Consider the following 16,170-nt stretch of genomic DNA (forward strand, 5'->3'; position numbering starts at 1 on the left):
ACACCCGCGCGCGTTCACGGCACAGGGCTCTGAAGGAGCGGCACGGATGGCCGTTTCTTCAGAGCGCATGTGCCAGTGATGTCACCTGTACATGTACAGTAGATATCTCCTAAGAGGCGCACGTTTAGGAGATATTTACACTACTTATAGGTAAGCCTCATTATAGGCTTACCTATAGGTTAGTGATGGAAGTTTACTTCCACTTTAAAGTGATTGTAAACAATCACCTTGTAAAACAACCCATTCAGTTTAAAATTGAAATGAAAGACAAAAACATTTGTGTATAGATATGAAACAAACATTATAAATAGATTTTTTCCCTTTTTTATAAGTAATCACATTCCCTCTGTTTCTTCTGTTCTCAGCTGCATAAGAGCTGGGGGGAGGATAAGCAACAGTACACTGAATTTTCCAGTGAATCGCTGTGCAGGGGGTTTGTGTGTCAGGACATTTCTGATCATTGGAAGAGAGCACACTGAGTTCCCAGCACAGCTAGAGAACTGACCACGCTTTGTTCTCCTGCTTAGTGTGGTCGGTTTTCAAAAAGGAAAAAAGAGGGACTAGCAGGAACACCAGGGATTTCAAACAAAGGAAGCAATACAAAGAGAACTGGATACTTTTTCATACAAGTTGATGGTACAGCAAGCAAATATCAGGAATATCAAATCCTGGGGTAACATACACTTAAAGCTGGGTATGCACCAGTGGCGGTTGCTCCATACGGGGTGCCACCTCTCTAATCCATGCTCCCGGCCGCTAATCTACATGCCGGACGCATGGATTCCAATTTTTTTTTAATCACATGAGCCTGAGGCTCTAGTTGGTTTCAAAAATAGGGTGTGTGACAATAGCGAATTAATATTCACTATTGACTTCCTGCTCCTCCTCCTGGCCAATCAGGAAGCGGCAGGAGTACGGTTGGCCGAGGGGAGAAGCGATCGTATTGGCCAGGCAGGGGGGAGGATGTATAGGAAGATCGGGGATTCGGGAGATGGCCGCCCAGAGCACCCACGGCTGTCAGAATACCTGCACAGTGCCAGAATCTCATTGGAGAGGTGCAATGTTCAGCAATTTTCCATCTGGCTCCTGTTTGCAAAACCTTGCCAACAGGGCCACCCACAGAGCGTATTTCTAAATCAGCCTAAATTGGATGGTTGTATGGCTAACTTTAAGATAGTTTAGTTGGCCACGGAGGTAGGGTAGGAGGTTTATGTTAAACGTGATCTTGTCCTTTAAACTGGACAATTAATCAGGGATCACTATAATGCCGACGGAAAATGTGTGATAGGACCTTGTTGTCGGAAATTCCGACCATGTGTAGGCTCCATCACACATTTTCCATCGGATTTTCCGACACACAAATTTTGGGAGCAGGATATAAATTTTCCGACAACAAAATCCGTTGTCGGAAATTCCGATGGTGTGTACACAAATCCCACGGACAAAGTGCCACGCATGCTCAGAATAAATAAAGAGATGAAAGCTATTGGCCACTGCCCCATTTATAGTCCCGACGTACGTGTTTTACGTCACCGCGTTCAGAAGGATCGGATTTTCCGACAACTTTGTGTGACCGTGTGTATGCAAGACAAGTTTGAGCCAACATCCGTCGGAAAAAATCCATGGATTTTGTTGTCGGAATGTCCGAACAAAGTCCGACCGTGTGTACGGGGCATAACAGTTTTCAATGCCTTGAAATTATTTCCATGAACAAGTTTCTTCTGAAAAGGAATCAGCGAAACCAGGATTAGCCTACCAGTCCAGGAGTCCAACTCTATTCCTGTCCATGTGCAAATATTGGGCGTTACAGCATTTCCTGCTACATTGCACAATAACACATTAAAAACCTAATGGGGAGATTGGGAGCCCATCATAAAGACCACAACAGATGTGCACATCTGGCCGTCCCAGCACAGAGTTCTCAGCAATAAAGTCCTTAAGAAATAGACCCAGCCATCCAGTACAGATATCTCACCAATAGAATCCTCCAATAAATAGACCTGGCCACCCCAGTACAGAAATTACATTGACAGAGCCTCCAAGAAACATCCCCGGCCACCCCAGAGATCCCACCAACGAAGTGCCCAGGAAGCAGACCCAGGAACACAATACACAAATGCCACCAATAAGACCTCCAAGAAGCAGACCCAGGCACACAATACACAAATGCCACCAATAAGACCCCCAAGAAGCAGACCCAGCCACCCCCAGTACAGAGATCCTTCCAATAAAGTTCCCAAGAAGCAGACCCAAACAATGGTAGCGAGATCCCACCAGTAAGATCCCCAAGAAGCAGACCCGGCCAAACCCCACTACAGTGATCTAAAGCCAGCTAAACAGCTAAGGCCCACTGTTGGCTGATGTCACAGAGCAAGTCCAGGGATCCCGACAATAATATCGTAATCCACCCACATGCCTGACTGGCAGCTGACGCTGAAAGCCTGCGCCAGCCGCTCCTGTCCCCTTAACCGCATGGCGCTTCAGTGAGCGCTGGAGGGACAGAGCAGAGAGCCGGTGTCCATGAGTCACCGGCTCTCTGCTCACTGAAGACCGAGAACTTCAGCAGACTTCGATCGCTCAGTTCTCGGTGTAGAGCCGGTTTGGGACAGCTATAGCATTGGATCGATGCTGCATCCATCTAGGTGAGTATTATGTCTTTTTTAAATTCTCGCACTTCTCTTTTAAGTTTATATGAGGCCCTTTGGTAATGTTGGTGGCTGCACTTGAGGGCCCCCATATCCAGAAAGTTGACCGCCACTGATGTATGGCCATCATTAGTTTTCTAGAACCTTAGATCTCCAGAGCCCAGCAGCTTCTTTATTGGTGTTGATTGAAAATCAGGGGTATTTTTTGTACAATGAGTGAAGTGTGTTTCAGCTATAATATATAAATAATATATATATATATAATTTTTTTTTTTAAATGTCTATACACTATATTGCCAAAAGTATTGGAACGCCTGCCTTTACACACTCATAAACGTTAATGACATCCCAGTCTTAGTCTGTGGGAGTTCAATACTGAGTTGGCCCACCCTTTGCAGCTATAACAGCTTCAACTCTTCTGGGAAGGCTGTGCAAAAGCTTTAGGAGTGTGTCTATGGGAATGTTTGACCATTCTTCCAGAAGTGCATTCATGAGGTCAGACACTGATGTTGGACGAGAAGGCCTGACTCACAGTCTCCACTCTGATTCATCCCAAAGGTGTTCTATTGGGTTTAGGTCAGGACTCTGTGCAGGCCAGTCAAGTTCCTCCACCCCAAACTTGCTCATCCATGTCTTTATGGCACTGGTCCAAATCATTTGGTGGAGGGGGGGATTATGGTGTGGGGTTGTTTTTCAGGGGTTGGGCTTGGCCCCTTAGTTCCAATGAAGGGAACTCTTAAGGCGTCGGCATTCCAAGACATTTCGGACAATTTTACGCTCCCAACTTTGTGGGAACAGTTCGGGGGAGGCCCCTTCCTGTTCCAACATGACTGTTTATCCCAACACCTTTGGGATGAATTAGAGCGGAGACTGCGAGCCATGCCTTTTTGTCCATCAGTGCCTGACCTCACAAACGTGCTTCTGGAAAAATTGTCAGCCATTCCCAGAAGACACACTCCTAAACCTTGTGGACAGCCTTCCCAGAAGAGTTGAAGCTGTTATAGCTGCAAAGGGCCAACTCAATCTTGAACCCTACAGACTAAAGCTGGCCATACACCTATAGATTATCTGCAGATTTTCTATGGTTAGATGGAAAAAGTGCAACAGATTTCTCCATGTTCGCTAAACTGGGTGGGTGGAGGAATCTCCCACTTTTTCCATCTAACCATAGAAAATCTGCAGATAATCTATAGGTGTATGGCCAGCTTAAGACTGGGATTCCATTAAAGAATAAGTAAACCCTGATCCTCATTCTAGGCTTACTTATAGTTACAACTTCCACGGAGAGTTTAAAACCTCTTTAAAGTTCATGTGCGATTGTGCGTGTAAAGGCAGGCGTCCCAATACTTTTGGCAAAATGGTGTATGTATTTTTTTTGTCTATATTACACATATTTCTATGTATATAAAAGCTGGTGCTGATTGATGATGGGGGGTATTGTATTGGCAGGCACATGCCTTGTACATGTATACAGTGTATCTATTTGTATCTCTTTCTACATCTCTGCTTCCAGTTTTAGATACAAAGTTGCAGCATTGATTAACCCCTGCACCTCCTGCGGCCAGCACCTTTCCCCATCAGGAGGGGTGATCAGCCCCCGGGTGTAGGGAGCCCAGGCTGTGCCCAGATGACACATGGACGGGAAGCGAAGGCGACTAGGCTTTCAGCTCTCCCCGCCCACTATGACTGCGATCCCAGCCCGTCCTCCCCGACCGGCCCCATCCCGTCTGATCAGAAAACAAGGAAAGTCCCCGGGATTCGCGGAAGTTTGCACTGCGATCGGTCGGCGCTGCTGGCCCCCCTCCGCTCTCCGGACCACCGGATCTGATGGGCAGAGGCTCCCCGGCTCCTCCGGTTCCCATGGCCGCCGCCGCCGCTCTCCTGCTGGCCGCCGCTCTGCTGGGCTCGTCCAGCGGCTTCAATCTGGACTCGGAGAACCCCTCGGTGTACGCCGGGTCTGAGGGCAGCTACTTCGGCTTCGCCGTGGACTTCTTCTCCTCCTCCCTGCTGATCGGGGCCCCCAAAGCCAACACCAGCCAGCCTGACATCAGCCAAGGTGGGGACGTGCTGAAATGCGACTGGAGGAATGCCAACTGCCAGCCTATTGTCTTCGACAGCACCGGCAATCGCTACTTTGCCCAAAACGACCCCATCGAGTTCAAATCCAACCAATGGTTTGGGGCGTCCCTGAGTGTTAAAGATAAGAAGATCCTGGCCTGTGCCCCCCTTTATCACTGGAGGACCGAGCAGGCCAAGCAGGAAAGGGAGCCAGTTGGGACTTGTTACATGATGGATGGAAGCAAGATCGTAGAATACGCGCCCTGCCGCTCTACGAACAAGGCGGACGCCCAGGAGCAAGGGTTTTGCCAGGGCGGGTTCAGCGTTGACTTTACCAACACCAACCGCGTGCTGCTGGGAGGCCCTGGCAGCTTCTACTGGCAGGGTCAACTCATTTCGGACAGAATCGAAGAAATCTTTACAAAGTACGACCCCAACAAGTACACCATCCCCTACAACGGCCAGTTGGCCACACGAGCGGCCAGCCCGACGTACGACGACAGCTACTTGGGGTATGCTGTGGCCGTGGGGGATTTTAACGGGGACGCCATCGATGATTTTGTCTCCGGGGTGCCCAGGGCAGCAAAAACATTAGGGATGGTGTCTATTTATGACGGCAAGTCCATGGCCTCGCTGTACAATTTCACCGGGGAGCAGATGGCTGCCTACTTTGGTTATTCCATAGCGACGACGGATATCAACGGCGATGGACTGGTGGATCTGCTTGTCGGAGCTCCCCTTTTTATGGACCGTGGATCTGATGGGAAGCTTCAAGAAGTCGGGCAAGTCACTGTTTATATTCAGCAAAGTAAAGCAGGACTTCGATTATTAACAAAGCTGATCGGTTTTTATGCTTTTGCAAGATTTGGCAGTTCGATCGCGCCTCTTGGTGATGTGGACCAAGACGGTTTCAATGACATTGCCATTGGGGCACCTTATGCTGGAGAGGGTAAAAAAGGCCTTGTGTACATTTACAACGGAAGAAGCTCTGGTATTAGCTCAGCACCCTCTCAAGTTCTTGAAGGACAGTGGGCCTCCAGAACCATGCCACCAAGTTTTGGATACTCTTTGAAAGGTGCCACTGATATTGATGAAAATGGCTATCCTGATTTAGTGGTTGGGGCTTTTGGAGCAGATAGGGCTATACTATACAGGTCTAGGCCTGTTGTCACAGTGAATGCCATTCTAGAAGTGAATCCAGCCATACTGAACCCTGAAAGTAAAACCTGTTCCCTTACAAATGGAGCTATGGTTTCCTGCTTTGATGTGAAATTCTGCCTTAAGGCCAGCGCAAAAGGAAATGTCCCTGAAAACCTTCAATTCAAAGTAGAACTTTTGTTGGATAAGCTTAAACAGAAGGGAGCCGTAAGACGAGCATTATTTGTACATAACAGACAGCCCACTCATTCAAAAAACATGACAATAGTGAACGGTGGGAATATGCGTTGTGAAGAACTAAAAGCATATTTACGAGATGAGAGTGAGTTTCGGGATAAACTTACACCTATTACCATCTTTATGGATTACGAAATGGATTATAAGGCCGCTGCTGATCCATCTGGACTAATGCCTATCCTTAACCAGCTCACCCCAGCAAACCTAACCAAACAGGCGCATATCTTGTTGGACTGTGGCGATGACAATATATGCAAGCCAAACCTCATTTTATCCGTTGTAAGTGAGCAACAGCAAATCTATATTGGAGATGATAGTCCCTTGACCCTATTCGTTGATGCACAAAATCAAGGTGAAGGGGCCTATGAAGCTGAACTTTTTGTCTATATACCACCCCAGGCAGACTTCATTGGAGTTGTCCGAAACAACGAGTCCTTAACACGTTTGTCTTGTGCCTTTAAAATAGAAAATCAGACCCGTCTTGTTGTATGTGACCTTGGAAATCCCATGAAGGCTGGAACAAGGGTCTTAGCTGCCTTGCTGTTTAGTGTTCATCAGCTAAGTGAGATGGACAACACTGTAAACTTTGACTTGCAGATACAAAGTTCTAACCAGTATGACAATACCAGTGCCAAACAGTCACTGCGGATTGCCCTGGCGGTTTTGGCCGCAGTTGACATAAGAGGAGTCTCCACTCCCACAGAAGTCTTCCTGCCTATTGCAAACTGGGAACCCAAGAAGGATCTTGTAACAGAAGATGACGTTGGACCACTGGTTCAACATATCTTTGAACTCAGAAACAATGGTCCCAGTGCGTTCAGCAAAGCAATGCTTACTATCCAGTGGCCATATAAGTACAAAAACAATGACCTGTTGTACATAGTCAAATATGAAATCGATGGTCCCATGGACTGTACTTCTGATGTCTTGATCAACCCACTTGACCTCAAACTGTCAACTTCACAAACGGATGAGGTTAAAAATGTAAACCGCACGGAACGCAATAGGCGTGAACTTCCACTGTTTGAGGGTGAACTGCAGACCATTGGCTGCGGACAAGCACAATGTCTCAAGATTGATTGCCACGTCGAGCGAGTGGAGAAAGGAAAAAGCGCAATTCTGTACATCAGATCGAGATTGTGGACACCAACATTTATGAATAGTGAGAACCAGAACCATTCCTATTCTTTAAAATCTTCAGCCACGTTCCGTGTACTAGAATTCCCTTATAAGAACATGAGTCTTCCTGACATACACAATTCTACAGAGGTCACCACAAACATCCTATGGGTGAACCAGACATCCAGTGCTCCCGTACCTGTGTGGGTGATAGTACTTGCAGTGCTGTCAGGTTTGCTACTGTTGGCGCTAATGGTTTTTATTATGTACAAATTTGGGTTCTTTAAACGTGTCCGGCCTCCTCAGGAGGAGACAGAAACAGAACAGCTTCAACCACACGATAATGAAGGAAACACAGATGCTTGAGTTAATCATTCCTAATTTTCTTTTTCCAGGGATAACTTTAGAGATTCACAAGCGAATTTAAAGATGATGCGCCACTTCTGTGCACATGCTGCCAAGTTTCTGTCTTTATGTATCAAAGAGGGTTGGTTCATTTAGTGATGGTTTAGTGCAAAGTTTAGTATGCAAAGTAACTTAGAGCAACCAGTCAGATTTCAGTTTATGGTAGTCAGATCACTGAAAGCCTAAATACATTTAGAGTGTATGTCTAAAAAAAAAACCTATTCAGTACATACAGCCTTTCTCAAACAGGGTTCCTCCAGAGGTTGCCAGGGGTTCCTTAAGCTGTAGCTGACTGGCCTCCCGTTTGATGGTATCTGCATAGTTCTGGGTCCAACACCATTTGGCATGGCCAGAAGCTTGATGCCAATCCTTTTTAGCTGTCTGTAAGGGAGGCATTCTGTTCACCACTGTAATTATTATTATTATTATACAGGATTTATACAGCGCCAACAGTTTGCGCAGCGCTTTACAACATGGGGCAGACAGTACACTTACAATACAAATCAATACAGGAGGGATCAGAGGGCCCTGCTCGTTAGAGCTTACAATCTAGAAGATGGGGGCATTCTTTCCAAAGTAAGGGGCATTTTTTCCACCCCTGGGTTTTAGCAAGGCTCCCCTGAGAAAATTATTTAAAGAGTTCTTCTGGGGTAAAAAAAAGGTTGAGAAAAGCTGGACTGATATAACAACATTTCCCTCATGTTTTGTCTGTTTAAAAATACTCCAAGTATTGAAAAAAAATAGTTGATCCTGCCAGAAATGCAATCCACTCATAAATTGCTCCCATCTAGTTCTCCTCTGTTGGACTACAGACCACCCTCCCCCTCATCTCCATAACATAAAGGGGTGTTTTGTAGTCCTGCATTGGAGAAATAAGGGCTAACAACACTGCTTGGGGTTTCAGTACAGGGTGGGTGGGGAGCGTTGTTAGTTCACTACGGGAAGTTAGGTACTCACTGGGTTTCTGGCAGGTAAACAGGTATTTTTTCTGCGCTTGCAGTGCTTTCAAGAACTTGTGCATGTATTTGGGAGATGTACTGAATATGTTCATTTTTTTTCTGCACAGACATACCCTTTAAAAGCATGTGCTTGCATTTTTATTCAATACAGTTTTTTTTTCAGACCAACTGAAGTGTGATTTTTTTTTTTTTTTCACTTAAATTTGAAGAACGGAAGTGGCCCTTGCAATACGTGTGCAACTGTGCTTTTGGAGACGCAACTAAAGCGTGCTAGCTGTGTGTTTTATGTGTTCTACCACGAAGCTGACCATACACTGTACAATCTGATTGTGCACACTCCTTAAATTATGTAGCGCAAGACCTCTCATGATTTGATACAAATGCAATGAATTGTTTAGGTTTGTTAAATGTGAAGGGGATTATACAATCAGATTGTATAGAATATGGCCAGCTTTAGTCCCTGTGGAAGGTCTTATTGGTTAGGCAGTATGCGGGCCTTAAAAATCACACGACATTATGCACAGAGGTGAAACATACTGCTGAGAATAATGGTACTTCTGTCACCACGGACCTTTTGTCCAGCAGAACATTTCTAAATATAGGGGTGTGGCTGGGCTCTGAAAGAGATTATATATGGTTTCCTGTGTTTTGAAACTCATTTGTATTTACTGCCTTACTAAAAATGCTCAAAACAATGTCACTGGTTTCTAGTGAATAGATTGAGGCTAAATCATCTAGAGTTCCAGTTAATATTACTCACATATTTCTTCCGTTGTGTGCATTGTACAGTTTTCGTTTAAACTGCAATCTAACCCCAAAAACAAATGTAATATATTGCAGCTTACCAGATGCGGTGGTTGCATTCAGTGGCGGCTGGTGGTATATATATATTTTTTTTTTCTGGCGAACCCCCCCCCCCCCATTTGGTCGATCGGTCCCCGCACTCGCACTTACCCCATATAGGCCACAGGTTACCCCCTCTACGTCTCCTCCTTCCTCAGCTTCACAGCAGCGCGGCTTCCCCTGCGTCTCCTCCCTCTTCCTCCTTGGCGGGCAATAGGATCGCTTCTCCTCTCGGCCAATCGGGTCTGAGGACCCACTTCCTGAGCTGGCTGGGAGGAGAAGCAGGAAGACATTAGCGAATATTCATTCGCTATTGTCCCACAACTGGGTGGGCTTGGGGCGCAGAGCTTTGCACCCTAAGCCCACCCTGTTTTGAAGCCAATTAGAACCTCCGGCTCTAATCATGTGCTTCTAAAAAAGAAAAAAAAAAACTCCTATTGGAATCCATGTGTTCGGCGTCCTGCATGTAAATTAGGGGCCAGGCGCATGGATTAGGGGGGCTGCGCCCCTGCGTATGGATGGGCCGCCGCTGGTTGCATTCATTTTGTATTCTAGGTTTTCAGTCCTTTATTTTTACCTTGTGATCCTGATAATAATACGCTTCCTGTCCCCGGGTGTCTCCCGGGGACTGGAACACGTTTACTCCACTGTATCTACAGAGGGAGCCAAGGTTGTCGCCCAGTCTATATGGAGTCACATGGTGCATTAGCAGTTTCCAGAAGAGAACATTTTTTTCTTTAGAGTGGCTGGAAGGAAGTGGCCTTGCTTGCAATATCAGATATTTTCTGTATTTGCTAAAAAATGTTCTTAGCCTGATAAAAAGAAAACGAATGCAGCCACCAGGAACTGGCAAGCTGTACTATATTACATGTGTGCTTTTGGGTTTAGTTCTGCCTAAATTTAAAGTGTCCAGACATTTTATTTTGCTTTAGATAGGGTGGAGAAGGACTGGAACCTTTGTTAGGATTTTGGGGCTACCCAAGGCTGTAGATGGAGAGATTTCCCCTCACTTACTGTCAGAGGTTCTGTACAGAAAGTAGAGGAAATCTTAAAGAGCTAAAGACAGAATTATTTATATTTTATATCATATACTTTATATATATAATATATATAATTACCATCATTTTTTTTGCTGTCTGTGTCCCTACTGCAGATTTTCCTTCACTCCCTATCTGGAGAATCCGTTATCACTGTGACAATAAAGCTGGCCATACACAATACAATCTCCTTTAGAGCACCAAAGCTATGTAATAAGAGGACACAACTGAACAATAAATGCAATCTGCATTCAATCAGACAAGCTTTTGCACTACATGGTCAATTCCATCTATGCTAAGAAGCACCTGAACAGTGTCTGCATCTGATTGGCGGACGGTGTTTGTCTGAGAATTTTTTTCCGCTCCCTGGAGTTTCAGTTCATAATTTGTTGAGCCAGATGGTGTCAACAGGGTCACCGTTGGCTTATTTAGCTGAAATTGTAGGAAGTTTCAAACCCTGTATGATCATATTAAGGGAGGGGAAATCTCTCCAAACCCCCATTCACAATTGAGCATAATCAGGCAATTCTGGAGCATTTTTTTTGGTTGGTTTCAGACTTGAGCAATTTTTATTTTTGCTTATGGAAAGCTAGTTAGCAGTAGGAGGAAAGGCAAGAAAAAAAAGGCGCTCCTATTAAAGTCTATAGGGGCCATAAACTCATAATTTTGCCCCAAAGAGGCTCAAGTACTTATTCAAGTGACTTGATGCTCAGGTGTCCTGGGACATCATTGAAAAGAATAGATAAGAAGTGGTCGGGGAAAAGCACTTAAAATCGCTTACGTATGGAATGGGGTCTTGCAGAGCACTAAAAGCTGACAGCAGTTTGCATCCTTTCCTAATCTATCCTTATCGTAAAAGAGGCTGGATATACACTTTAGGCCAAATTGCAGAATACTGCAGGTGTTTGGTGCATCCCCATGCAGGTAGAGTTGCCACCTCATCCCTTTAGGCTGGGTTCACACTGCTGCGGTGGCAGACATCGCATGTGATTCGCAGCGCACTGCTGTTCACATCACATGCGATGTCTGTGCTGTGCGATATCAGCCATACAGATAGTATGGCTGATATCGCACCGCATTCGGTCCAAACTCGCACAGGACCCTTTTTTTTGTTCGGACCAAAATCGGATCGCATGGGTGTTCACACCTATGCGATCCGAAAATGTCCGAATTGTCAGTTCGCATTGCGATATGCGGGCTGAACTGGGGGTGTCATTAACATTGTATGACACTCCCCAGCAGTTCGCATATGGCAGTGTGAACTGCCGTGCGAGTTGGTGCGATGCGGGAACCCGCAGTAAATTCGCTGAGTTCCCGCACCGCAGCAGTGTGAACCCAGCCTTAAACACGAACACCTTTGAATTACACAGGTTCTGAGGCTAATTAAATGCAGATAAGGCACCAAGTGAGTTTAATTACCATCTTAATCAGCCACAGAGCCTGTGCAATTAATATGTGTTCGGGTTTAAAGGGATAAGGTGGCAACCCTACATGCAGGTGGTCCCATTAATGTCAACCGGGATGCAGCGTCTGCACAGACACAGTCGCTGCTCCCAATATGACACACTGTCTGCGTTTTCAGAGACGTGCACCCTCACAGGTGTCAAGTTCGGAGCAGCGGAGAGACTGTGCAGCCATTACATCCGAATTGACATGTATGGGGATGCAGGGAACACCTGTGCATCCCCGTACAGCTAACACAGCCCATGCACGGGTGTACACTGTAGTTCGCTTATGTGAACAAGGCCTTACTCATTTAAAAACTGATAGATAATGCCTGTGATAAATATAGTATGTTGACCACTGTTGACTGTATGACAGAGTTTACCAAAACCACTAACTGGCCATGTTTACCATATTTGCAGGAAGGAAAACATCTTTAATACTTTATGATGATTTAAAACAATGTTAATTCTTAAGCCTGTGATTCTGTCAATTATAGCTAAAACATGTATTCCAATTGGTCATTTATTGGGTAAACGCTGTTACAAATTATCAGTATCGGGCACAAACGTACCCGATATTACTTCAAGGGGTTTTACCGGGGTGATGCCTGCAGCTGTAGGGGTACAGGGGTGATGCCTGCAGCTGTAGGGGTACAGGGGTGATGCCTGCAGCTGCAGGCATCACCCCTGTAATGTTCTTTAGAGCGGACAGTCGGCTTTATTGTAATAACAGCCGATGTGGCTCAGCAGCCGCTCGGCTGTTATTACAAGCAGAGGTAAGGGATGCCCCCTCTCGCCCAGGCTCCCCTGTCCCACCGGGAGGCCCAAGCAACCGGCTGGCCGAAGACCAGAACAAAGCCGATGCTTCATTCGGGTCTCGGATCTAGTAACCCTCATGACATCACTTCCCGGATTACTGGCATCTTAAAGGTGCCAGTTTTAAAAAATATAAAGTATTTTATACACCCCTTATAGACCCCCGATCCCCCCATACAGAGTACCTGTCACTGCCTATTACTGTCACAAGGGATGTTTACATTCCTTGTGACAGCAATAACACTGATTAAATAGACTTGTACAGATGAGGTAATGATGGCTGTCAATCCCCAGTTTATACCTTTCATTTTACCCCATTGTTACGGGCAGTCTTGGTTTACAGACAACAGTTTCAAATGCTTTTAAGCATCTAATACTTTTTTTTTTCTTTTATCGCTAATTCAGAATAACATACAGTATGAGTCCATAGCTTTTCATTGGTGGGTGAAGCGGTAGAACTTTCATTTTTTGGGAGATTACTTACATTATTTTTAATAAACAGTTATAAATGTTTAATTGCACTTTTTTTCTTTAGAATAAGTTTATTCTCTTAACATTTTATTATTGCTGGTGACTGCAGAGAGGTACGGTGTTGGATCTCGCACACAGTGAAAAAATACGGTTTTATGCAACAATCTGTTTTGGGTTTTTTTTGAGGATCTATCCAACTGGTTTACAAAGTAGCCACAAAACTGAATTTAAAAATGATTTGGGTGTAACTTCAGCTTTGTTGAGGAAAAAAACCCCCATAATACCTCAAAGTTAATTATATACATTGTAGGGATTTTAGGTAATTGGCAGATTCTTACCTTACCATGTCCTGCCTCACACTTACATCTGCATGGTAAGGTCTGCCTTCATTGTACCTGCCTGAGCAATCTCAGTGTTATCATTGGGAAAAGCTTCAGGGTCTGTATCCCATACACTGTAAGATTTCTCTTGTTCTGTCAATGAATGTTTTTGAACCCTTTTCCCCTTCTACTCTGCTGATCTAAAGGGAGCTATACATGTATATATTTCTCCAACAGCATGCATGGAGGATTCTCCCCTGCTGGCTCTTGTATTCTGTCAGCCAGAACCCACAGCTCTCAGAATACCTGAACCTGACCCACTCTTCGCCCGCGGGGCTCCTTTTTGTTTTTTGGATCAAAGGATGTTGTGGGAAAAGGTGCCAACAGGGCCACCCATTGCTCAGATTTTGGCTGGTTCATGGGAAGTCACACAAAATTTGCTCCATGTATGGCCATATTTAGGAAAAAGTGTACTTAAAGCGACGCTCCACTCAAAAAGAGGAGGTCCGCTTGTCTTCCCCCCCGCCGCATTTGGCACCTTTTGGGGTGGGGGGGGGGGGGACAGGTACCTGGTTTTGACAGGTACCCACGCTCCCACTTCCGGCTCACTTCGCCACTGCGAAGTAAGCCAGAAGTTTGGCCCCCCTCCCACAGCTGGCATGAACAGTAGGCGTGCCTTCACTGCTGGTTTCCCTTAACCAAGATGGCGGCGCCAGCACCTGAGAGCCAAGAATCCGCTCAGGTGAGGACACCGCTGGATGCCTGGACAGGTAAATGCCCTAATAGTAAAAGACAGCAGCTACAGTGTTTGTAGCTGCTGACTTTTAGTTTTTGGGGGAAGGGGGCTGGAACTCCTCTTTAGGCACACACTCGTGTGAGGGCCACATGGGATACACAGGTGTTCTGTGCAGGTAGTTCCATTCATGTCAATCAGAACGTAGTGCCTGCATGGACACAGTTTACCTCCATCACATCACTAAAGATGGACTGATTTTTTGCTTTACCATACGATAAGGCCATCTTCTGAGTTTTCCTCCATGAGTCCACACATTGTAGCCAGACCATTGGTTTAAAATACAAAATAGTTGCCTTCCATGACACCATGAAGAGCCGGCTGACTATTTTTTCAAAATATAAAAGGCTTGCCTCCATGTTATTTAGGTCACAGGTACGCTTTACGATTTCTAAAAAAAAAAAAATCTCAAAAGCATTACATGTAAATGTACATTTCTGTAGCCCATTGCAACCAAGTAATTGGAGGCAGATTAGTTAAAGGTCATTTCTGATTGGTCGCTATGGGCCTTAACAACATGGCTGAAGCCAGTTGCACTGCAGTTTGTGGTATCCAAAATTTAAGAATGCAAATAACTGAAAGATGTATATTGAATTGAACTGTTCTATTTCATATGTTGCATTTTATAACCTTTTGTATTAGTTTGTTTTAAATTGTTTCTTGCACTGACTTTTTATGTGTTTTCTTTTACTGAAAAATAGCTTGTATTGGCTGCAGACAACCGTTCCTTCATTCTTAATGAGGACATTCTCTGTGACACTTGGGAGATTGTTTTTTAAAAAAAAAAAAAATCAATAAAGAGAAAAAAAAAAATACCTGAGTTACTGTTTTCCCTGAAAATAATATGCAAGTTACTCACATTCTGTTTCTGTATTTATTGTATATATTCATCATTTAAAGTGGACCTTTACTCCCTTTACTAAAAATCACATCTGCATGAAGCTCTGAATACTGATGTGATATTTTATAGTCATTTTTTTTAAATGAAATATATCAACTATTACTTACTTTTAGGCTACTTTCACACACAGGCGTTTTACAGGCGTTTTTTTTGTGCTAAAAATAGCACCTGAAAAAAGCGCCTGTAAACTGCCTCTTCTGCAGCCCCAGTGTAAAAGCCCGAGTGCTTTCACACTGCGGCAGTGCGCTTGCAGGACCGGAAAAAAAGTCCTGCAAGCAGCATCTTTGGGGCGGTGCGGGAGCGGTGTATACACCACTCCTAAACCGCCCCTGCCATTGAAATCAATGGGCAGTGCTGCTGAAGCGCCTGCAACTCGTTTCAGCAGTGCCGCTTTTAACCCTATTCTTGGCCTCTAGCAGGGGTTGAAAGCGCCCAGCTAGCAGCTGAAAAGCGCTGCGGTATAACAGCAGTAACAGCAGTAACCGCTAACGCCCCCCCACCCCGCCCCAGTGTGAAAGTAGCCTTAAAGTATTTTCACTTCCTGGTCTTCAGAGGCACTGGTGACGTAGCCAGAGCCTCACAGGTGCCCTCTGGGAAGGCCACTTCTTCAGTTCTGCACAGGGAAATCTCGTTTCTTAACAGGACAAGATGGGTGTAATGTTGTAGAGCACAAGGGCGAAAAACTATAATTTTGAAAAAAGAAAAATCCAATATTTTCTACTTTCTGCTAAAAAACATATCCAATAAAAAAGAAAATGTAAAAAATCAAATTTCTTCATCAATTTAGGCCAATATGTATTCTGCTACATGTTTTTGGTAAAAAAAAAAAAAAAATTGCAGCTACAGGCATCATTCAGATATCTTTTAGAGCCGGCGATTCTGTGCACTGTAAAAACAATCGTAGCAGCAGTTCAGCTGCTTGATCGTTCTTACAGGCGGTGGAAGGGGACGTCCCCTCCCTCC

General features: G+C 45.0%; 2 protein-coding genes across 3 annotated transcripts in view; one reads left to right on the forward strand and one right to left on the reverse strand.

Annotated features, from left to right (window-relative positions):
* FGD1 (FYVE, RhoGEF and PH domain containing 1) overlaps positions 1 to 16,170 on the reverse strand; it is a 247,924-nt gene that overhangs the window by 116,720 nt on the left and 115,034 nt on the right. The window lies entirely within an intron of this gene.
* Positions 4,326 to 14,740, forward strand: ITGAV (integrin subunit alpha V). The gene has a single exon (XM_073600186.1). The coding sequence runs from the start codon at positions 4,473 to 4,475 to the stop codon at positions 7,581 to 7,583; it is 3,111 nt and encodes a 1,036-aa protein (XP_073456287.1). The 5' UTR covers positions 4,326 to 4,472; the 3' UTR covers positions 7,584 to 14,740.

Source organism: Aquarana catesbeiana, linkage group LG09, assembly GCF_042186555.1.
Source record: "Aquarana catesbeiana isolate 2022-GZ linkage group LG09, ASM4218655v1, whole genome shotgun sequence".
NCBI classification, from domain to species: Eukaryota; Metazoa; Chordata; class Amphibia; order Anura; family Ranidae; genus Aquarana; species Aquarana catesbeiana.